The 23,530-nt window shown below is 47.7% G+C and overlaps 1 protein-coding gene across 2 annotated transcripts in view; it reads right to left on the reverse strand.

Moving 5' to 3' along the window:
• Window positions 1-270: 270 nt before the first annotated feature.
• Window positions 271-23,530, reverse strand: part of BDKRB1 (bradykinin receptor B1) — a 34,643-nt gene continuing 11,383 nt past the window's right edge. The window contains exons 2-3 of one of the 2 annotated variants that reach the window (XM_040257086.1): window positions 11,511-11,661; window positions 271-1,980 (exon numbers count right to left, since the gene is read on the reverse strand). In XM_040257086.1, coding sequence (XP_040113020.1) covers window positions 912-1,970 — 1,059 coding nt within the window. In that variant the 5' untranslated portion in view covers window positions 1,971-1,980; window positions 11,511-11,661 and the 3' untranslated portion in view covers window positions 271-911. Of the gene's footprint in view, window positions 1,981-11,510; window positions 11,665-23,530 lie in introns of both variants that reach the window. The other variant, XM_040257087.1, reaches the window with a different exon arrangement.

Genomic DNA, 23,530 nt, shown 5'->3' on the forward strand with positions numbered 1-23,530 from the left:
TTGGTTTCCTTGGAAGGAGCCCATCCTCTTTCCCTCTGAATGCCCTAGGCACAGGTCTGTGTCACCCGTACGTGATTTCTCATTTACTTTTTTTATACTGTAATTATTTTGATCTCCGTAACTTCCTTGCAGATAGGATCTCTAGCTATATCATCTCTCTGTTCCTGGTAGTTAACCTAGAACATTTTGGAAGGACAGTTGGAATTGCAGTAAGAGATGCTTATTGGAAATTTGTTTCCTACCACTGTGACAAATTAACCATAAACTCGGTGACTTATTAAAAACAACACAGATTTATTATCTTCCAGTTCTGGAGGTCAGGCCTCCAAAGGAGTGTCGCTGGGCTGCAGTCAGGAGGTCAGCACAGCTGGTTCCTGCTGGAGGCTCCAGGGAGAGTCCATTTCCCTGCCATTTCATCCTCTACAGGGCACCTGCAGTCCTTGGCTTGTGGCCCCTTCATTGCATCCTTCCAACCTTCTCTGACTTGGACACTTCTGCCTGCCCTTTGTAAAGAACTTTGTGATGATACTAGACTCATCCAAATAGCCCAGGGTAACCTCCTTATCTCAAGATCCTTAGCTTAATCATGCCTGCGAAGTCCCCATTACCACATAGACATTCTCGGGCTCCAGGGAAGAGGTCCTGGTTATGTGGGGCGGGGGGGGTGATGGGGGATCATTCAGTCCACTGCTGCTGTTCAGTGACTAAGTCGTGTCCGACTCTTTGTGACAGAAGGGATTGCAGCACACCAGGCCTCCCTGTCCCTCACCAACTCCTAGAGTTTGCACAAACTCATGTCCATTGAATCGGTGACGTCATCCAACCATCTCACCCTCTGTTGCCCCCTTCTCCGTATTTATGATGTCAGTAATAATGGATAAGGAAGCCACACTTCCTGGCTCCCTGCTGTGTTAATTCCTCCAGAAAAGTTGGAGGATCTCTTTCCTATGAGACGAGGCTACCGGAGTCAGACTCCCAGGAATGCATTGTTTATAAAGTTCCCAGACTTTGGTCCTGAAAAGCTGGCCCCAAAAGACATAAATCACTGGATTTAGGCAGCTGTTGACGAAAGCAAAGAAGTTGGCACACTGCAGGCCTAGATCGATGAAATTCTCCCAGAAGCAGCCTCTGACAGCCCTCACCTGGAACAGAAATTCCAGGAAGGCAAAGAAGTGGTAGGGCGCCCAGCAGAGCAGGAAGGCGGACACGAGGGTGAGGATCAGGGCGGTGGTCCTGCCATCCCTGGGCCCTCCACACCTCATCCTGCTGATCTCCCGCCGCCCCCGCAGGGCTGCCAGGATGTGATAGTTGAAGAAAACGATCGCAGCCAAGGGGAGGAGAAAACTCAGCAGGGTTAACTCCACCATCCTGGCAAAGGGCCAGGCGTCGTGGGGGTACCGCAGCACACAGGCGGAGACGTTCAACTCCGGCACAGCCTTGATGGAGCGCAGCAGGAAGGTGGGGAGACTCAGGAGGGCCCCCATGGCCCAGATGAGCAGACAGGTGCCCTGGGCCCACCGCCGCTGCCGCCGCCTCCAGTTGGCCATGGGATGCACCAGCGCGCGGTAGCGGTCCTGGCTGATGGCCACGACCAGGAAGACGCTGATGAAGAGGTTGGCCTTGATGATGCCGTTGACCAGGCGGCAGAGGAGCGCTCCGAAAGGCCAGTTGAATTCGTTCCGGATGTTCTCTGCCCAGAAGGGCAAGCCCAAGACAAACACCAGGTCAGAAGCCGCCAGGTTGGCCAGGTAGATTTCTGCCGCGTTCAGACGCCGTTGGGCCAGGAGGAAGACGGACAGCACGAAGAGGTTCCCCAGCAGCCCGCAGAGGCAGATGGAGAGGACGCAGGTGGGCAGCACTCGGTGCAGCAGGGCCCAGGCTTCCCAAGCTTCGTCACAGGACGTGACGTTCGGGGGCAGGGGCTGGCTCTGGTTGGGAGTCTGGAGCTCCAGGAGGGCCCAGGACGCCATTCACGGTGACCTGCGAGGAACAGCAGGCAGAGCATCACGCAGGAGGCAGCCTACTCTAATCCGCAACCTATCCAGCCTGCCTCCGGTTTTGGAAAATGAAGTTTTCTAGGCACATGGCCACACCCATTCATTTACATTTTGTGTTACAGTAGCAGAGGTCTTTTTTTTTTTTTGTAAATTAATTAATTTATTTTAATTGGAGGCTAATTACTTTACAATTTGTAGTGGTTTTTGCCATACATTGACATGAATCAGCCATGGGTGTGCAGGGCTGAGTGGTTGCCTCGGTGGCCATTTGGCCTGCAAATATTAATCATCCATTCCCTTAGAGCTTCGCTAGTGACTCAGATGGTAAAGAATCCACCTGCAATGCAGGAGACCAGGGTTCGATCTCTGGGTCAGGAAGATCCCTTGGAGGAGGGAATGGCAATCCACTCTAGTATTCCTACCTGGAGAATTCCATGGACAGAGGAGCCTGGTGGGCTATAGCTCATGGAGTCTCAGAGAGTCGGGCAAGACTGAGCAACTACTGACTAACACTTTCAATTTTCCCTTAGAGAAAAAGCTTGCCAACTCTGAGTATAAAGGAAAAGATGACCAAGGCTTTGAGCCCCAAGTTCAAATCCTGACACAACCATGTGTTGTGGGCCACTTAGATCCCGAGTTTTATTTTCCTTTTTGAAAATTGGAGCTAATCGTATCCTTCTTGTGGGATTATGTCAAGAACTGTATCTATGGAAAACCTGACCTTGTCGCCTGGCTTAGAGGAAGCACTCAGTGGAAGGGGAGGATGAGTCTTATTTACAACCATGCTATTATGATTAGCAGTGCAACAAATAGTTAATGAGCACCTACTTTGTGCCAGCACTTTGCCAGACACTGGAGATACAGGGCCCAGCCCCCTGAAAGTGCTCACCATCTAGGCAGACAGGAGACAGTGGCTGATGGCTGAAGACAGAACAAAGCAAGGGAGAGACCTGGCCAGCAGAGATGTTGGTCCACTGGAACTGGGACCAGTAGGATGGAGAGGGTGGAGTCCATAGTAGAAGGTGTGGAGTTTCTGGGGCTTCACACCTAAAAACCCTCCCCCCGTTTGGATGAGCTAGCGTATGCATAGCGCTTCAAATGGTCTCTGGCTCTCCGTAGGCACTTGCTACCTGTTAACTGTTGTTATCATCTTGCTTATCCTCAGTGATGCTTGAGAGATCTTCAGCTGGGCACAACTCATAGTATCCAACACAAAATACCGCCTAAGGCAGCTGATCTCCAGAGAGTCTATTTGGCTCTGCAGACTTAGGTAATCGCTTTGTGATGCTGAGCCTGACTTTCCTCATCCGACCTTCTCGCTGTGACACTGAAAGCCACATGCTGCGCCATTCACATCGGGTCAAAACATGGGTCCCTCCATTCGTTCATCCACTGGACAAGTATGTACTGAGCACCCACTACCTTGCCAGGCACAATTCTAGGCATTTGGGATAGCAGTAACAAACAGCCAACCCGCCCTGCCCTCAAGGTGCTTCTAGCCTCGTGGGAGGAGAGAGGCAATGACAGGAAGCTCAGTGAATAAACTCATTAGCCCGGGAGGAGCAGCCGTGGAGGCAATGAGCTGTGGCCAGGCTTTAGACATATTCCAAGGGTAGGACCACCACAATTTTCCAATTGTGTACGTGTCATGAGAAAGGAGGGGTTGCATGATGCCTAGATTTTGGGCCTGAGAACCTGGAAATGGCAAAAAGATGGGGAAACAGTGGCTGACTTTATTTTCTTGGGCTCCAAAATCACTGCAGATGGTGACTGCAGCCATGAAATTAAAAGACGCTAACCCCTTGGAAGGAAAGTTATGACCAACCTAAACAACATATTAAAAAGCAGAGACATTACTTTGCCAACAAAGGTCCATCTAGTCAAGGCTATGGTTTTTCCAGTGATCATGTATGGATGTGAGAGTTGGACTATAAAGAAAGCTGAGCGCCGAAGAATTGATGCTTTTGAACTGTGGTGTTGGAGAAGACTCTTGAGAGTCCCTTGGACTGCAAGGAGATCCAACCAGTCCATCCTAAAGGAGATCAGTTCTGAGTGTTCATTGGAGGAACTGATGTTGAAGCTGAAACTCCAATACTTTGGCCACCTGATGCGAAGAGCTGACTCATTTGAAAAGACTCTGATGCTGGGAAAGATTGATGGCAGGAGGAGAAGGAGATGACAGAGGATGAGATGGCTGGATGGCATCACCAACTCAATGGACATGGGTTTGGGTAAATTCCGGGAGTTGGTGATGGACAGGGAGTCCTGGCATGCTGCAGTCCATGGGGTTGTAAAGAGACACGACTGAGCGACTGAACTGAACTGAACTGAACCTGGAAATATGAAATTGCCATCAACTGAGCTGGAGATTATGGAGTGGAGACAGGGCAAATTTTTGGGGGGGACGGTCAGGACTTGACCTTTGGACCTGTGGGGCTGAGCTGTCTGTTGGACATCAGGTGGGGCTGTCAAGGTAGTAAGCTACACAAGATTGGTGTCAAGAGACCAAGTCTGAGAGAGTGATACATCCTCATCCTTGGGAGGTGGTTTTTTTTGTTTTTGTTTTTAATATTTATTGTATTATATTATTTGGATTCACTGAGTCTTAGCTGTGGCACGAGGGCTCTTCGATCTTAGTTATGGCATGCAAACTCTTAACTGTGGCTTGGAAGATCTAGTTCCCTGACCAGGGATCAAACTCAAACCCCCTCAAACTCAAAGACTAGGGGCTCAGAGTCTTAGCCACTGGACCAGCAGGGAAGTCCCCATCATTAGGAGTTGTAATCACATGGATGGTATTTGGTATTTAAAGCCACAGGACGGGGTGAAATCACCAAAGGAGAGTGTAGGCAGAGAAGAGAACCAGCTGCTAGGCTGCCAGCTGACCCATCCGCAGAGGACACGGGAAGTGAGGGGTTAGGAGGCGGCTTAAAGAGTTCTGACCTAGAGCATAAAGAATAATAGGAATGCTCTTATTTCATCATTGATTTCAGGGCATAAATCCATAGCAAAATATTTATTTTGTTATTTGGTGATATTTTTCAATTTAGCAATAAGCCCTTCTGGCAGCAACGAGCAAAAAAGTTTAATGACAGTTTAAGCCCTGAACTTCTGTCTCTGGGAACTTGTTGATGAATGTGTATGTAACTTGCACAAAATATTGGTGCTTACATCACAAAGGGGGCCTTTAGCAATTTCTCTGACCGCAAGGAAACCCGACACAAAGCTGCTACTTCAGAAACTGTTATTTTTCAAAGATCAGCCCAAAAACATCAATTTCACTTTATCACTGCAGAAGATACTGTCATAGGTCACCCTGGAAGGATGACTTTTCACTTAGAGCAGACAAGTATTCTTTAAGTCAGCTCATTTCAGCATCACGTTTTCTTGTACCCACACTACAATAGAAGTGATAGCTGATTAATGAGAAAGTTCCATAAGAAATCCACAGGCAGTGAAGCGGAGCCAGTTTGATAACTGTCTTCAAACAGAAAAATGAGTCAATTTCAATCATGATTCAATTTTTTAATCCAGTTCATGGAATCAAAGCCAAAACTTATGAAAGTTCACCCTGGCAAAGTGAAACAATGGACATTTTCTGAATGCTATTCTAAATTCAATTTAAATTGTTCACATTGGAAAGAAAGCTGTGTTTTTCTGATGATCACACACATTTTGGTGGGGCCGTGTCACAGAGACAACAATACTCTTGCTAAAATAAGAGACCAGTGAAGCAGAAATGTACTTCCAACAAGTTGCAGTGCAGACCCAATGTGTAATTGCATATAAGTTTCATTAATTGTGTGTACATGCTCAGTTGCTCAGTCGTGTCAGACTTTTTGTGACCCCATGGATTATAACCTGCCAGGCTCTTCTGTCCATGGAATTTTCCAGGCGAGAATACTAGAGTGGGTTAGCATTTCCTCCTTCAGGAGATCTTCCCAACCCAGAGATCGAACCTGCATCTCTCGTATCTCCTGCATTAGCAGGTGGATTCTTCTACGCCACCTGAAACGCCCCAAATTTCATTATAGTTTACAAGATTTACAAAGTTTTGCAGCGTAAGTTTCGTAGTTCAGACTTACTGAACTGCAAACTTTTGTGATGAAGTTGATGAGGAATTAAAAAAAACTTTAGCATGTATTTTCTTTCTTTGCTGTCCTTCATCAATCAATTTTAGAAGATGTGGACTCTAAGTGCCCTAAAATGTTATTAAACTATTTGTTATAGCAGAGTTGAGAATTTTTGCTGAATTTGTTCTAAATCAATGAGGAATGGAGCGCCAAACAACAGCTTCTAGAGCTTTTAGCAGAGCGTAGTTATGGAAAATAAAGCTTTATGCAGAAAATAACGGAAACTTATAGCCAAAGGAGGAAAGGAGAAAATGATCAAACTAAGTGAGGAGAGGTCAAATGACACAGAAAATTTAATTTTTGAGTTATATAATGAGCTTTGGAATATCTCAGTTTGTGGGAAGAATCTTTTCAATTGGAGAAGTTCATATTCTGTACAAAAATGAGATGAAATAAGAAAGCCCATAATTTGCTGTATCTGAATTTGACAAAGCCTTCAAAACTCTTAAGTAGCTACAACGTATTTGAAGAGTCTAATGTGCTAAAAATATTTGTTGAAGGAGCTCAAATTAACGCAATAAGACAGCACCTGTGAAAATATCTGGGTTGAAATATTTACATAATTCTGTATGCAAAGTGTCAGACTTGAGAATAGCCTCTGCTTGGCAGAATTTGCTCAGAGTTTGTCAGATACCTCAACACCTGCAGAGAGACCATCTTCATTAAATGTATTCTGGCCCAAGAGAAGAGACAATTGAAGGTGCTTAATTTCAATTTATTAACCATAAAATTTGAAGAAAAAATTCAGGCAATTATATGGGACCATTCAAAATAATAAGACCATACTGAAAGAAAAATACATTCTTTTGAAAATGCCAGTGACATATGAGAGTCAGGTACAAGCCTAAGAAACTGATTGTAGCACATGGATATGTACCCAAACTAATTATATTGCTTAAAATATTTTGTAATGTTTAACATAAAGAAAATGTTTCATTTTGCTATTATATTTATGTATGTATTTAGATTTTGGGGGGAAAAACATTTACTAGAACTACTTTATAACTCCATCAATATAATATTTATAAGCAATTTGTTGGTGTGTGTGCATATATGCATATACCTTCGTACATACATAGTTAAATACATACTTTTTTTGAAAATAGGTTTTTTTTTTTCTTTTTAAATTTGGCTGTGCCAAGTCTCAACTGTGGCATCTGGAATCTAGTTCCCTGGCCAGAAATTGAACCTGGGATGCCTGCATTGAGAGCGTGAAGTATTAGCCCCTGGATCACCAGGAAAGTCCCTGAAGATAGTTTTTAATTAGAACTACTTTATAACTGGCTTCCCTGGTGCCTCAGGTGGTAAAGAATCCACTTGCAATGCAGCAGATGTGGGCTCAGTCCTGGGTTGGGAAGATCCCCTGGAGGAGGGCATGGCAGCCCACTCCAGTATTCTTGCCTGGAGAATCCCATGGACAGAGGAGCCTGGCGGGCTACAGTCCATAGGGTCACATGGAGTCAGACACAACTGAAGCTACTGAGCGTGCACGCAAGCACTTTATAGCTATATTAATATAATATAACTAATTCACTGGTGGATGTATATATACATATACATACACGACTGAAGCGGCAAGCATGCAACGCACATATATATTGCATTGGACAAAAAGTTTTGAGTTTTTCTGTAACCTGAAAGAACTTTCTGACCAACCCAAAGTAATTAAATATGCATATTTTTTGAAAATAGCTTTTGATTGAACTGCTTTATAACTCCATCAATATAACACAATCATTGGAAGTGTTTTATAGTGATTTGCTATTTTAGCCACAGGAAAGCAACACACCCAGGAAACCTGACTTCTCAGGAGGTGGTGAGCACAGGCTCCCACCTCCAGCCCCCTTGCACTACACACACGGGTGGGAGCTGCCTCCTAAAACCGCCACTGGGTATCACGCCATTCCTTCCTGTGTGCTTCTCTGTTCATGCTGAGGAAGCTCTATGTGCCACGGAAAGCCCGCATATAGCCTCACCCCCAGTCTCCCCAGACACTGGGGTGCAGAGTGAGCCCCCTGCACCTGACCTGACCCTTCACTGGCAGCCACACCGGTGATCTGCGGGCTGTGCTGGGCTTTAGGTAGCCCAGTCCTGACAACTTGCCTGGGAGGAGGACTGCTGTCTTTGTGCCCATTGTACAGATGAGCAAACAAAGGTTAAGAGAAGTGACTTGCCCATGTTCACCCAGTGAAGGGAGCCAGTCTGTTTTATGCACGACTCTTCTTCCAGGCTCAGCTCAGAGTCCAGGCCTCTTTCACCCAGTGTGCTGTGACCATAAAGAGAACACACCTGGGGTCAGGGAGCCTGGGCTTAGGTCCTGGGGCCCCCAAACTGTGAGCCTCAGTTTGTTCATCTGTAGAATGGGAGGAACAGCAATTATTACGAAGCGTCATGGTGAAGATTGAGTGAGATCCAGCCTGTAGAATCCCCTTGCAGGTTGCAAAGCATCCAATACGAGGCTTGAATAGTGATAAACCGCACAACAACAATAATCACAGCAGTGAGTACAGTAGCAGTAACAGTACTACTAATGATGATGACAAGCATCCTGATCCGTCCAGTGTAAGCAGCCTCTCCTTCACGTGGGCTACTCCGCTGTTGGAACACTAGGTTAGAAAGTATCAAGAGAGCCCTTTTCTGCTTTTTGAGAGCTGTGGACCAGTTCAAGGGTTACCTGGCACCCAGCACACTAGGAAACTAAGCAACTAAATTTGGAAAGCTGAGCTCCAGGAGGCCTGGCTTCCTGGCAGCGGGATTCTCATTCATCTCCAGCCTCAGAGTCTTCACCCCCGAGAGGTTTAAGAAGGAGCTGGAGGGAGGGAAGAAGTTTGTTGTGGGCACCAGTAGAACCCCCTGATCGCTCTGCTTAGCTTCTCTCCCCTTCCTCCTCCAGGTCACCTTGAACATGTGAGACAGGAGGCTGAGTCCCCTCTGAAGTGTGGACAGGGCAGGAAAGGGTGGCCTTGGGGAGCAGTGCATGGGGCCCGGCTCCTGTATGCTCCTCAGGGACCACAGGGTAGCAAGAAGCAGGAGCTGCCCAGGCACCGCCAGACCAAAGCTGGGGCCAAACCCCAGGGATGTGGGGTTGGCAGAACAACAGTCCCCAAAGATGTTCATGTCCTGGTCCCTGGGACCTGCAGATATGTCCCCTACATGGAGGAAGGGACTTTGCAGATGGGATTAAGAACCTTGAGATGGGGAGAAGATGCTGGATTATGGAGGTGGGCTTGATGTCATCACAGATGAAAGCGGTTCCATTTATAAGTGAAACAGGGAGGTGGGGGAGGGGGTCAGAATCAGAAAGAGATTAGAAGATGCTATGAAGATGGAGAAGGGGCCACAGGCTAAGGAACACAGGCAGCCTCTAGAAGCTGGAAAAAGCCTCCAGAGGGAGCCCAGCCCTGCCAACACCTTGACTTGAGTTCATCACAGCTGACTTTAAAGTTCTGACCTCCAGAACGGTAAGATAATTTTGTGCTGTTTCAAGGCACTGTGTGTGCGTGCTCAGCTGCTTTAGTCATGTCCGACTCTTTGCGATCCCCTGGACTGTAGTCCACCAGGCTCCTCTGTCCATAGGATTCTCCAGGCAAGAATGCTGGAGTGGGTTGCCATGCCCTTCTCCAGGGAGTCTTCCTGACCCAGGGATCGAACCTGCGCCTCTTACGTCTCTTGCCATTGGCAGGCGTGCTCTTTACCACTGGCGCCCCCTGAGTTTGTGCTAATTTGTCCCAACCCCATTTGGATACTAATACATGGGGCAAGGCCTCACCCTGCCCAGAAAACCAGGGGTTGTCACCTGCCCAGCCTGCAGAGACCTCTTACTTCAGCCCGAGTCTGGCTGGTTCAGCAGACAAGCCCCTCCATCCCAGGGGACCCGGCTGTGTCTGTGGCCGCGGCAGCCACAACGTGAGTCTGCTCAAGCCGAGCTTATTTTCAGGAGGTCTTTACCAGCTGCTGCTCATGTTTATGTAAAGTTGGCCAGAGAGCAGAAATCTTCTTTTGTTTGCTCCGAGTTTTAGCTCTGATATTTGCCTGGTATGTAGTATGTGGTCAGAATCTAGCAGCTATTGCTATTATTAGTCATATTTGATCCTATTTGAAAAACTCACAAGTGATACTGGGCAAGTATGTTAGAGATGACTTATTCTGTAATTTCCATCTGGTATTTTCTGAGTTCCCCACATGAAAACATCGGCATGTGCTGTTTCTTCAACAAAATAGTCTTCTTCAAATTAATCCCCGTTTCAACAGTGAGGTGACGATAAAGGCATTTGAAATACAGACACAGATATTAAAGGATGTCAACCCAGTGACATCATAAGATACTGTTTTTTTATTTTGAATTTCTCTTTAATTTTCATCTATTAATTCAGCAAGAAGCAGTTTTGAAAAATAACATCACAGCGTATCACTTAGCAAAACTATTCCTCAGTTTCATGCATTTTTCTCTTCCATTTCCTTTTGATTTCCTCAAACGTTTAAGTTAAGGGAAAATGGACTAGAATCAAAACTTCAAAAAATTGTTCAATTTTTTTTTACATGATGTAATCCTTATCTTTGAATATCTGTATAACATTAGACTCATATTTTCAAAGGACAATTTTCATAAAAAATAAAAGTTTAAATATTTTATGAATAGTAAACAGATATTTAATATTCATTATATTTTCCTTTTTAGAATTTTCAAGAAGGCTTAATCTAATTTAAAAAATCAGAAAACCTTGATCATGTTCCACCACAAATGGCCAGATAACACAATTTCTCTTAGTAGAGAAGTAGGCTTATTTTGTCTAATATTTTACAACATTGTAAAATCTTTATATGTTTGTTTCTGGCTATCACCATTTTAACAAAGTAACCAACACACAACATTTCTTATAAAGTTGAACATGTGAAGTTATCTCCCTTCCCTCCCATATTTACCTGACATAAAATACCTTGTTCAATATAAGAAGCTGTTTTCAATCCACAAATAACCCAACCAGCTATTAGTGTTATGAAATTTTGTAAGTGATCCTTGGAGACCAATTTGACTTCTATAATCAGAATTCATAGACTGTAACTGGTCAGAGTCCACACGGGGCTCTGACGGCTGTATTCAGCCTCTATATGTTTCATGTGAGTTTGCGGTAAAGAGATGCTGGAAATAATCTCCTATTTCAAACGTCCTCTCTCCTCTCTTCTGGAAAAACAGCTAAAACCCAAAGGAGGCATGGGATACAGGTCTCTTAAATTGATTTAAAATTATGTTTAAAAAATACATCCAAAGAAAGTTGAAAACTCTGCCAGTATAAGTTGTAAAAGGAAACGTTCTTCTGAGGTATGGATCTTCTATTTTACTTTTGTAAGAGAGAGAAAAAAAAGATGCTCATTTACTTACTCAGGCAAAATGAAAGGGATCACAACTTCAGTTGGGCTTTCTGATGGTGAGAGCTGTCTTTGGAGATGTTTTCTGTTCTGGGAAGCACCGTGGAAGCGTGGTGGCCTTAAATTACATAACCCCCGCTCTGATGATGATGTCATTGGCTGGACTGCTGAAAAAATGAGTCTTTCAGATGGAGGAAACAAACTGGGATTTTGAAATGAAATCTGCTTTGCACTTAGGGGCTGGCAAGCGATTACTCAGCTACCATCTCCATCGCTACTTTGGCAACATCTGGAAAGGCCTGCAATCCTGCCCAAGAATGGTATAACGGTCAACCCACCCTGGAAACACATTTTGGTGTCACTGAGCCCCACAAGCTTCGCCGGGCATTGATGGACATTGAGTGATGACTTGGTCTGCTCACACTGGGGACCTGAATGCCTGGGGTTCTGCAGCAAATTTCCTGGGAGCTGACTTGAATGCCTCCTTTTGAATTTTGATCATGAAAGGTGTATTGCCAAGAATCCATCACTGTGGACCCCATTAAGCAAACAGCTAGCCACAGAAAGCTTGACTCATGTGGTATGCAGAGCTGAGTAAGATCAGATGCACTTTCCCTAACCCCCGCGGCAGTTCTGAAGTCTGTTTTTGATGTACATCTGCAGATGCCAAGTTGAACCATTCAGGACCTCATGTTCAGACAGAAATTTCAGGCTTTCTTTGAGAGTCAGACCTCAAGAGCCTTGGGCCAAATGCCAAATACTTTTTATTTTAGCTGCTAAAAACGAAGGTGCTCTTAAGCGCCCTCCCTGATGGCAGGAGAATGCCTCCACACCAGGGCTTGATTCCTGCTTTTGGGGAGTGACCCCCAAATCTCAGGCCCTAGTGCTCCCCAAACCCCAGCCCTGCCTCTCGGATGCTCTGCTTGTGTTTCTTGATGTGGCCGTGAACATGGAGTGTCTGGAGCAGAAAACATCCCATTTGTCTTCAGAATCTGGCCTTTTCACCGTCTCCTTTTTCTGATAATGACATCTCAGTGGGGACAAACTGCGCTTGGGAACTTGCCAGCAGTTTGCTCACATTGCTGGACGTCTTAAACTTGTGGAAGCAGGTTTTGTGGGTTTTTTTTTAAGGAACACTCTGTGAAGCAGATGTGTATTTTTGGGAGGAAGCGGGAATCTATCTCTGGGGAAGGACCTTTCGTGTCAGGAAATATTTGAGACTGTAAAGTCCCAAGGATGCCTACCATCATTTTGGGGTAGATTTTGACCAGAGGAAGTTCCCCAAATCCCAGTGCTTCCTGATTAGTAACGTAAATCGGGGTCTCACCTGCCAGTCCTCCCAGCCCTCCCAGCCACAGAGGGCGGTTAGTTTTTTCTCCCTTTGCTATGCATTTAGACAGGACTGTTTCTGAGAAGCATCTGGTCTCAGGAGATGTCCACCTGCTCCAGCACAGGGGTACCCACAAGAGATGATGACACCAGTCCTGCCCGGAGGTGGGGCTCGCAGGCCCGGACGTGGCTTCATCTCATGCTGAGGATGGACTATGAGAAGTGGCCTGTGTATGGCAGGGCCACATGGCCGGGACTGTCAGTGTGTCACAGGCACTAGAGAGGGCCGAGTAAGTGGCCCTGTGGCCCCAAGGCCTTGGGGGCCCCACCCCATGTGTGTGATGAAAAGTTTTCTAAAAAAAAAAAAAAAATGGATGCTCCCACTGTCACTTGCTTGCAATGCAAAAAGGGAAGTGGATTTCCGGGGAAGACAGGATTTCCTTCTGCCTCTGGGGCTGTGGGGTGTGGGAGCCTGAATTCTGAGGACAGGACGCAGGAACCCCACGTGTAGGAAGGGACCGCGGATTGCTGGAACGTGGAGAAGATGGGAGGAGACTGACAGTGGTGTGGCAGGGCCTGGTGTGAGCCGCTCGGGGTAAAAGTCCCCTGGGTACTGGGCCTTGGGGGTATAGGTGTAGGTATTCACAAAAGCAACAGATAGAAGTCACAAATACTAGCTGACCCGGCTGCTTCACAGGTATCCAAGACAAGTATAGGTAACCCATCCCTTAAAGGTCATAAAATTAATGTACACCCATGTTTACTAAAAAATAATTAGCCCCTGTTTCATAAACTGTAGAAATCACAATCCTCTGATCATTATATCAGAAGAATAAAGAATGCTTCAGAATTCCTGTAGTCTGTATTCTGATCGAGAATCACGCAGTGGATTGTGAAAGGCTTTGTTCAGACTGTTTGTGAACTTAATAAACATTAATTAATAAAACTGACTTTTAATGTGCTCAGTTGTGTCCGACTCTGTGACCCCATGGACTGTAGCCCGCCAGGCTCCTCTGTCCGTGGGATTCTCCAGGCAAGAATACTGGAGTGGGTTGCCATGCCCTTCTCCAGGGGATCTTCCTGACCCGGGGATGGAATTCATATCTCTAGCGTCTCCTGCATTGGCACGTGGGTTCTTTACCACTGATACCAGCTGGGAAGCCCCTAAAATTATTTTAACAGGTTTAAAATGATTATTGTAACCAATTTAAAGTGATTTATTACAATAAGGGATTTCCCTGGTGGTCCAGTGACCACCAGTGGTTAAGAATCTGCCTTCCAATGCAGGGTACGCAGGTCTGATCCTTGGTAGGGAAACCAAGATCCCACATGCTGCAAAGCAACTAAACCCACAGGCTGCAGCTGAGACCCGATGCAACCGATAAATTAAAAAAAAAATTTTAAGTCATTACAACAGATACCATCTTAAGGCACAAAGAGGAGGCCGGTGGAAGACCCAGGGCTGCAGTCCACAAACAGAGGATAGCCCGGCCAGCTGGGTGGTCAGATGACCTTCCCTGGGATTGTCCTTAATGCTAACACGGAGGGACCCCAGGCAGGTACGGTGGGCTCAGAAGATGCTCGAAGCAGATTCAAGGAAAGGATGAGCTGGAGTTCGAGGTTGGGGACACACAGGTCATGTCCACCGTGGCATTCAGTGCCACTTTCCAGCTCTTTAGCAGCTAAACCTTGGAGTCACTGGTCTCTTCTCCTTTCTAGTCACATCCAGCAGCTTCTTCAAGGTCAAAGACTGGTATATTTCACCCAGCACATCTCTACGAATGACAACTACATGCTAAGCATCTGGGGTGGGGGGCCCCACTTAGTCCTTACAACATCCAGCGTCTCTCTGACCCCGCTGCAGATGAAGAAAGGAAAAGCACCACAGCGCAACTTCCCGCCAGGATGAAAGGCAGTGCTCTCATTTCTGTCCAGCTGGTACGCTTCACCCCTGCCCGAGCATTCCTTCCCATCTGAGTTTTAAACACTCCTGCAACGAATAAGTTCTGCAGCAAAGAACCCCAAACCAATCTCCTTGCTTTCTGAGTTTTCTCCTTTCAGTCTATCCTTGGGCGAGATGAATATTTCAGAAGCACTCAGATTTTGTCACTTCACCGGCCCAACTGTTTGGAATGCACAGGCTCCTTGTTGGTCCTGCTGTTTCGCCCGGAGCCGGCCTTGACCTGGGTCTTGTTCCAGCGGACAGGGTGGTCCCATGGGCCTAATACATCTGGACTCGCCTGCCTGTGAGCATTCGCTAGAAATCACATCTCAGTCCTCTGTCTCTGCTTCAAGTCCAGCTGTCACTCAAATCCCACTCTAACCTTTGCTCCTCTGTGAGCACAGGTCTGGTCGCGTTCCCTCCTGTTCTGCAAACACTTGGGGAGCAGCTCCCTGGGGCCAGGTGCAAGCTGGGAGCCAGAGGCAGAGAGGATGGCTCAGTGTCCACCCTGGGTTGTTCACGGTCACACGGACAAGGCAGGCGTGCAAGAGACACTTGCAGCCAAGTGTGGCAAGCGTCACGGTTGGAGAGAACCCAACTGTAGCACCGGGGATGGGAGGGCAGGAGGGGTGGGGTCAGAGCAAGGGGTCCTGATGTCAGGGGGATAAAAATAAAATCCTCCATGTAGGTTTACCAAAGCACAAAAACCCAGAAATCTACGGGAGAGACAGCTGCCCACCTGTGTGTCCTGGGCATTCAGGCAGCCACGGGCGCTGCCCTGGCCTGCGTTCATGGCCATTTAGAAGCCAAGGGCTCTGGACACCGGTCACCCTGCAGAGAAACTCTGCCAGGACAGGGGTGCCGTGAAATAGGAATGTTTAAGAAAATTCACAGAAAACTCTCCCTCCCCACGTTGGCCTTGCTCGAGGAGATCAGGTTCTCTTAACTGGGCAGTGGGCCCACCAGACCCTCCTCTTAGGGAAGCTGGGAGGATCCCGGGAGCTAACACAGCCCAGGCCTGGCACGTGCTGGCATTCAGGAAGCCTCCCAGGGCAGCACTCGGAAGGGGCCTGGCCGGAGAGCACTGGCTATGCTCCTGTGTGTTGGAAAGCCGAAGTTGGACCATGGTGTGTCCTGTCTCAGGCCCAGGACGACACTAAGATTTGATAGAGGTCCTCAAGGCCACGGTGGCCCGCCCCCTGCTGCATTCTGAGTGTCCCTCTCACTGCCTCTGCCTGCTCCCTGGCATCCTTGCTCTGTTTTCTTTTTTTTTTTAAGAGGACTATTTCTTAAAGTCTTTATATGAACTTGATACAATATTGCTTCTCTTTTGTTCTGGTTTTTTGGTCAGGAGGCGTATGAGATCTTAGCTCTCCAACCAGCGGTGGAACCCACACCCCCTGCATTGGAAGCCAGGGAAGTTCTTTCCTCACTCTGTCTTGAATAAGCCACTTCGTCTCCTACCTCAGGACCTTTGCACTGGCCAGTCTCTCTGGCTGGAGCACCCTTCTCATTGGGACCTGCACACTCACTCCCTCAGGTCTGTGTGGTCCTCACACAGAGAGCCCCTCCCTGAAATATCCCCCCTCCACTTGGCTGCCTTCACGGTTTGTTACAGTGGTTATCATCACCTGGTTAAATTCATCTGTTTATCTTTTACTTCCTCTTTCTCTCACCAGAATGTGAGCTGCATCCAGCAAAGGGTTTATTGCTTTTGATTAAAGTCTTGTTCACAACTCCTATAACAGGGTTCATGCACTTAACAAATATCTGCTGAATGACTTCAAAAACCTATTTATTGTGTTAGCCAGAAAATTCATTTGAGTTTTCTGCAACATCTCATGGAAAAACCCAAATAAACTTCTGGGATGACACAATATTTATATACAAGAATATCAACAGCTTGCCTCTATATCAACATATATGTCCCAAACTACGTGTGGGTGCCAGGTCCTTTGTGGGCACTGGAGAGACAGAGATGAACAAAGCCCTCACTGGTCCCATAAACAGCTCTTGGTCTGGCTGAGGACAAAGACAGACAGACATCTGGGGACTATCCTTTGCAGAATGCAAAGTGGCAATGAAGTGCCAAAGTTCCGTCTGAGTGTCAAGACTGAAAGGATTTAATTCTGCTCAGCGGAGAGCTGGGAAAATTCATGGCGGAGGGATATTTGAGCTGGGTTTTGAGAGATGAATAGGAGTTTGGATGGCAGGCAAGCTGAGAAAAACACTGTAGATGAAAGGACCCACATGCATATCATAAATGCCCAGGTACACAGATGTATTTGTGGAAGACTCACTTGGAGCTTGGAGTCAGAAAACCCAGTTCTAACCCTTACCTCTGTTCTAGCCCATTTACTTATTCTTTCTGTGAGATCTCATAGGTCCTACCCTGGGGCAGGCCCTGTGCAGGTGGCCTTTAGGGGAAGGCTCTTGGTTTGAGCAGAGAAGGAAATTAAACAGTTTTAGAGGGACTTCCCTGGTAGTAGAGTAGATGCTTGCCAATGCAGGGTACACGGGTTCGAGCCCTGCTCTGGGAGGATCCCACAGGCCTCAGAGCAGCTGGGCCCATGCGCCACAACTGTTGACTCTGTGCTCCGGAGCCTGGGAACTGCAACTGCTGAGACCACATGCTGCCGCTTCTGAAACCCGAGCGCTGAGGGCCCATGCTCCACAACGGGAGAGGTTACTGCGATGAGAGGCCTGTGCACCGCAGCCAGAGAGGGGTCCCTGCTCACTGCAACTAGCGAAAAGCCACCCATGGCTGCTAAGATCCAGCACAACCAAAACCAAATAAATAATACAAGAAAACAGTTTTAGATCTGAGAGAGTGGGTACAGAGAGGGAGGCTGTCCACTTGCCAGACTCCCAGAAGAGAACTGGAGGACCCAGACTGTCCTGGACACGCTCTGACCCTCGGTTTCTTCATCTGAGAAGGTGCCCTGACTACTTTGAGAGCCGTCCTAAAGGTCACACATGTGCGTGAAAACTGTCAATATCACATTATATAGATGTTCACAGGATAAGCTGAATGCATGTATGTTGATGTAGCGTTTCCCAGTTTTATGACTTTTCTCTGTGTAATCTTTGGGGAAGGGCCAGTCAACCTAGATGCCTAACTGATCCACATGCATTGTGAAAAATAGGGGCATGAAGTATCAGGTTGCCCCAAATTTAGGGAGGTTTTTCCATAAGATGTTCCTTAATGAACATTTTGGCCAAGCCAATACCTTCCTTTTCCTTAAAAACCCTGGAGTAGGAAATGGCAACCCACTCCAGTATTCTTGCCTGGAAAATTTCATGGACAGAGTAGCCTGGTGGGCTACGGTCCTCAGGGTTGCAAAGAGTGGGACATGACTGAGCACGCTTGCACGTTCATTCCTTAAAAACCAGGAGTGCTCATATGTTTTTAATGGAGACAGAGTTGATGTTGTGAGTGTTTATCTTTAACATAGATCATGTTGGTCTCCCTAACTGGGGATGCTTCTCTGTGCTGCAAAACTCTGTGTACAGGTGAACTGAATGCTAAAGAGAATTTTCACCTTTTCTGCAAGACTCAGGGTCATCCTTGACAGACCAGCAGACAGAGAAAACCACTTGTGATTGTAACTGTGGCAAGTTCTAGAAAGACACAGCTCAGGATGTGGTGTTCCACAAAACAGAGAAAGTGTGAGGGTTCATACTGAGGGAGGTCATGGAGGCAGGGGGGAAAACTGGGAGAAAGAAGAGAAACCAATTGTAGAGTCGAAGGAACTCAGTGTGGGCAGAGGGAACGGCATAAGCAAAGGTCCTGAGGCTGCAACAGCCTGATGGACGTGAGGAGCTGAAGAAGCAAGTGTAGAAAGTTGAACCGCTGGAGAGGAGGTGAACAGTGGCAGGGCCAGCCAAGACAGAGCCTGGCACAACAGCTGATAGAGTTCAGAGTTTCCCAGGTCTATGGCATTGCAGGTTGCAGGGGGTCTAAGGGAGGAGGACCTGCGAAAGTGAAAGGAAGGAAGAAGGATTGGACAAAGGGAGAAGTGAGCTACGGGGAGTCTTAAGAGAAGCCTCCACAGACCCATGAAAACTCCTGGATGGGATGACCCTTCAGAGCTCTCTGAGTTGGGGCAGGAGGGCTGGGCTTCCCTCCTTCTCTCAGCCATTGGATGAAGGATTCCCTGGAAGATGGCATGATCTTGGGTGAAGAAGGGCTTTAACTGAGCAGCATCTCAGCACCTGGAGTAGCAGCTCCTTCATTCCTTAAGGAGTGTCAGGATGGCACATCCCCCAGAAACAAGAAGCCACCAAAGGGTTTTAAACATTTGGAAAGGTCACCCTAGCTCCTGTGTGGCTGGAAGGGTTTAAGGCTGGAAGAGGAACCAGAGAGAGGATGGATTTGAGATGCTGTTTGGAGGTGGAACCAGGAGAACCTGGTGAATGAGGAAGAGAGAAGCAGCAAAGAATTTTCTAGGGGTAACTGGGTGGTACCACTTATGAAGATGGGGAAGATAAAGGCAGGAATATGGTTCTTAGAAACAGAGTCAAAAGGCTGGTTTTGGACTTAAGTTGAAAGTGAGTGTCAGTGGCTCAGTCGTGTCTGACTCTTTGCGACCCCATGGACTGCAGCTTGCCAGGCTTCCCTGTCCTTCACTATCTCCTTGAGTTTGCTCAAATTCATGCCATTGAGTCAGTGATGCCATCCAACCGTCTCATCCTCTGTCACCCCCTTCTCCTCCTGACCTCAGTCTTTCCCAGCATCAGGGTCTTTTCCAATGAGTACATAAATAATAGCATCAGAATAGCTTAAACGTTGGAAGGGGAGCCCTATAGCTCTAGACGAAAATGGGGGTCAGTACTGAGTGGAAGAGGAAGAATTTGGGCAACTAAAGGGGAGGGGGAGGTGGGCATCAAAGGAGAGTTTCTCTTCTTCCGTGATGGATCTGAAGGGGGAGGGGTCTGACTACCCCGAAGGCCATTCAGTAGTCAAGATGTCAGTGGTCTCATTGTTTTATCTTCCTCTAAGGGGACCAGTACGTTGTGAAAGAATCTGATTCCAAAGCAAGACCCCAGTCCTTAAGGTCTGGTGGGGAAGTCTGGGTGGGCACGTCTGGCCAATGAGTCACCTCGAAGGAGTTTAAATCCCAGCTCCATCCCTGTTGAACTGGGTGAACTTGGGTTATTTCCTATACCACCTCCTGGGGCCTCAGTCTCTTTATTTTTTCTGGATTTTTAAAACCATTTTAAAAAATTAAAGTATAACAATTTACAATATTGTGTTACTTTTAAGTGTACAGTAAAGTGATTCAGTTTTTATCATATATATCATATAAATATGATTCAGGTATATAAAATTAATTTTTAGATCCTTTTCCATTATAGGTTTTTATAAGATATTGAATATAGTTCCCTGTGCTCTACAGTAGGTCCTTGTTGTTTATCTATTTTATGTACAGTAGAGGGATGTATAATCCAAAGCGCCTAGTTTATCTACCCCCTCGCCTGCCTGGAGCCTCAGTCTCTTAATCTGTGAAGAGGGCCTCTTCTCCACGTTTGGGGACCACAGGAGATGATGGTGACACAGTGGTCCTTCACCAGGAGCTGGCGGGAGCAGCTCTGGTTTTGTCACTTGCCTGTTGCATGGGCCAGTGGTAGCTCGAGAACAGGAAGGCTTTGTAAGGTCCACCGGCTCCGCCAGGACTTGGGGGAGGAACCGGCAGGGGTGCCTGGCTGCCCACTGAGCCGGCTGTGCAGTGACTCAGCGTGCAGGGAGGTGTTCAGAGGAGCCTCAGAGCTCATCTTGGGCCATCTTTCAGGCTTGTTGATAAACAATCTCCCACCAATGTGGGCTTGCCACAGAGCTGCCCGGAAGCTGGAAGCTGGGCCCTGTGGCCGCTTCTTAACCTGGGCTGAGGCTCCCGGAATCGCCTGCCTTTTGAGGAAGGAGGAGAGAAACGGGGCAGTCCCGCTGCTGGGTCAGCAGAGACGGGGTGTCGAGGCCTATGGCGCACACGCTCTGGGGTCTGGGCCAGCCCCCAGAAAGCTACAGTACCTTGAGGGAGGCCTCAGTATCTTCCCCATAAAGACACCTCTGAGATTCTGTAAGATGCCGCATCCCATTCGTTCTTAGGAAACTTCTTATCACCAACTAGCACCGCTGGCCCGCGGGAAACCTGGAGTGTCTGCTTCTGGCCTCCGTTGCTGGGGGAAGGGCTTTGTGTCTACTGGGACCAGCATCTCTATGGTGAACACTCGCTCAGAGCTGTGAAAATACCTGCACTGGTCTCCTACAGCGGCTGGAGTGAAGTACCACGTGCGGGGAGGCTTAAGGGAGCAGAAATTTATTCTCTTGCACGGCACGAGGCCAGAAGTCCGCAGTCAAGGCGTCGGCAGGCTTGGTTCCTCCTGGAGGGTTGGAGGGGGAGTCTGTCCTCTGTCTCTGCCCAGCTTCTGGTGGCAATCCTGACATCCCAACGCTCCGGGCCTCTGCTTCCAACCTCTCCCGTCTCTGTGTCTCTGTGGACCCTCTTCTCTCCTCATCAGGACTCCACTCATTGGATTTAGGGCCCATCCTCACTCTGTATGAGAGTGAAAGTGTAAAGTGTTAGTCGCTCAGTCATGTCCAACTCTTTTCAACCTCATGGACTGCAGCCTGCCAGGCTCCTTTGTCCATGGAATTTTACAGGCAAGAACACTGGAGTGGGTTACCATTTCCTTCTCCAGGGTGTCTTTCTAACCCAGCGATCAAACCTGGGTCTCCTGCATTGCAGGCAGATTCTTTACCATCTGAGCCACCAGAGAAGGGTCTTCCACAAAGACCTTATCCCCCAGTAAGGTAATATCTAAAGTTCCAAGTGGATGTGAATTTGGGGAAGGAAGGAGACACTATTAAACTCATTCGAGCACCTTTACCTCACTTAACCTTCACAACACCCGAATCTTCATTTTATAGGCAAAACCCTCCAGAAGCTCAGATAAGTTAACTGATTTTCTCCAAACCCTCACAGCCAAGAAGTTACAGGGCTGGTGCATGGATAAGGGCCCTGACTCCAAGTCCAGAGCAGTCTCTACCAAGTTGGGGCCTCCCTTTACAGTTTCCAAAGTTTCTGGAGTCAGTAGCTCTGTATGACATAGGTATACTTATTGTACTATCTGCCCACTTCACAGATGAGAAAACCGAGGCCAAAGGCCAGTGTGGGGGAAATGAGTTGCGTGGTTTGCCAGGATCACATGGTGAATAGGTGGCATGGCAGGGACTTGAGGCCTGGCCTGCACGGTTCTTCCCCTACAATCCAACATTATATCTCCCTGTAGGCTCAGTAAAAGAAGCCAGGCACAAAAGGCACACAGTGTTTGATTCCAGCTCGATGAAATGTGCAGAACTGACAAATCTAGAGACAGAGAGAAAATCAGCGGCTTCCAGAGGCAGTAGGGAGGAAGTGACTGCTAATGGATGTGGAGGGAGGAAGGCAATGGAATTAGAGGGCAGTGATGGTTACGCAACCCTGTGAATTCACTAAAAGCCACTGGAATGAACAAGGCATGGAAATCTTATCTCAGTAAATATCTCATTGTACGGTGTCAACCACCTGCCTCTGGGGAGGTGATTCTGCAGGAAGCAAGAATTCACAAGCCCCAGAAGATACAAAGTCTGTTTATTGGGGCAGAAACAGCCCAAGCTGAGGCTCGGATACCCTTCGTGCATGATTTCACCTCGGGAGCCTCCTCTGTGACAGTATTTGCATCCACCTGCCAAGTCACAAACACACCAAGAGCAGGCGGGCTTCTGAGCACCTTCCTGAAGAACCACATGGCCTGAGCAGGTTATTTCCTGTTTCCACATCCTGAACCAGCAGTGAGACAGGCACCTGCCTACCTGAGTGGTCATGAGGGTCAGTTCTAAAAAGAGCTCGGCGATGGATAAACCACAAGGCCCTATTGTACCACACAAGGAACTATATTCGATATCCTGTAGTTAACCACAGCAGCAAAGAAAAAAGTAAATAAGAGCTCAGTAGAGGGTGAGATATTTGCATGGGGCCCCTTGAACCTCAGCCAAAAACCCACAAACAAACCATTAAACTTTCAGCCATGGCTATTGCTAAACTGTGACCTGCTTGCTCAACTCGGACCCCTACATCCTCCCGGGGCTTGGCCAGAGGTCAGGGCTGTGTGAGGCTCTGCAGCATGCCCGGGGATGGAGGAACTAGGAAGTGATGGAATGTGTTACGGGAGTCCACAGATGGAGTCTGCACCTCTGAATCATAAGTGGCTTTATCACTGCTGGGAGCCGGCATCACCAGCACTAGTTCCCATCAAGGCACCTGGCAGATGACAGACGGTCTGAAACTCTGGGCACTGGGCCCTCACCCTTTCTACCCAGGGAAGACTCAGGAGCTGGATCTATTGCTTGCTTCTGAGTCCACCAGACACCCACCTGGACTTCTCCCCAGTGCATCAGCTCTCCGGGGGCCAAGAAGGGTGAGGAGATGAGAGCTGCTCTTGCTACCTGGCTGAGAGCAGAGGGAGGTGGGAGGGAGGCGAGAGGGAGGCTTTCTGGCCCTGTTTCTGTCTGCTCAGAGCCCTGCTCAGACCCCTGGATCCCAGACTTTCTTGAGTCACGCCCCATCCGTGAACAAAGTCCCTCGATGAGTGAGCGCCCTGGCACACTTGTGGGTAGCTTTCTCCAAACTCAAGGTCCTATTGGGGTCCAGGCAGGGAGGGAAGTGTGGGCAACAGAGGGGGAATGAAATACCTGCCAGACACTTGTGTCCAACATGGATTGA

Source organism: Oryx dammah, unplaced genomic scaffold (genome assembly GCF_014754425.2).
Source record: "Oryx dammah isolate SB20612 unplaced genomic scaffold, SCBI_Odam_1.1 HiC_scaffold_16, whole genome shotgun sequence".
NCBI classification, from domain to species: domain Eukaryota; kingdom Metazoa; phylum Chordata; class Mammalia; order Artiodactyla; family Bovidae; genus Oryx; species Oryx dammah.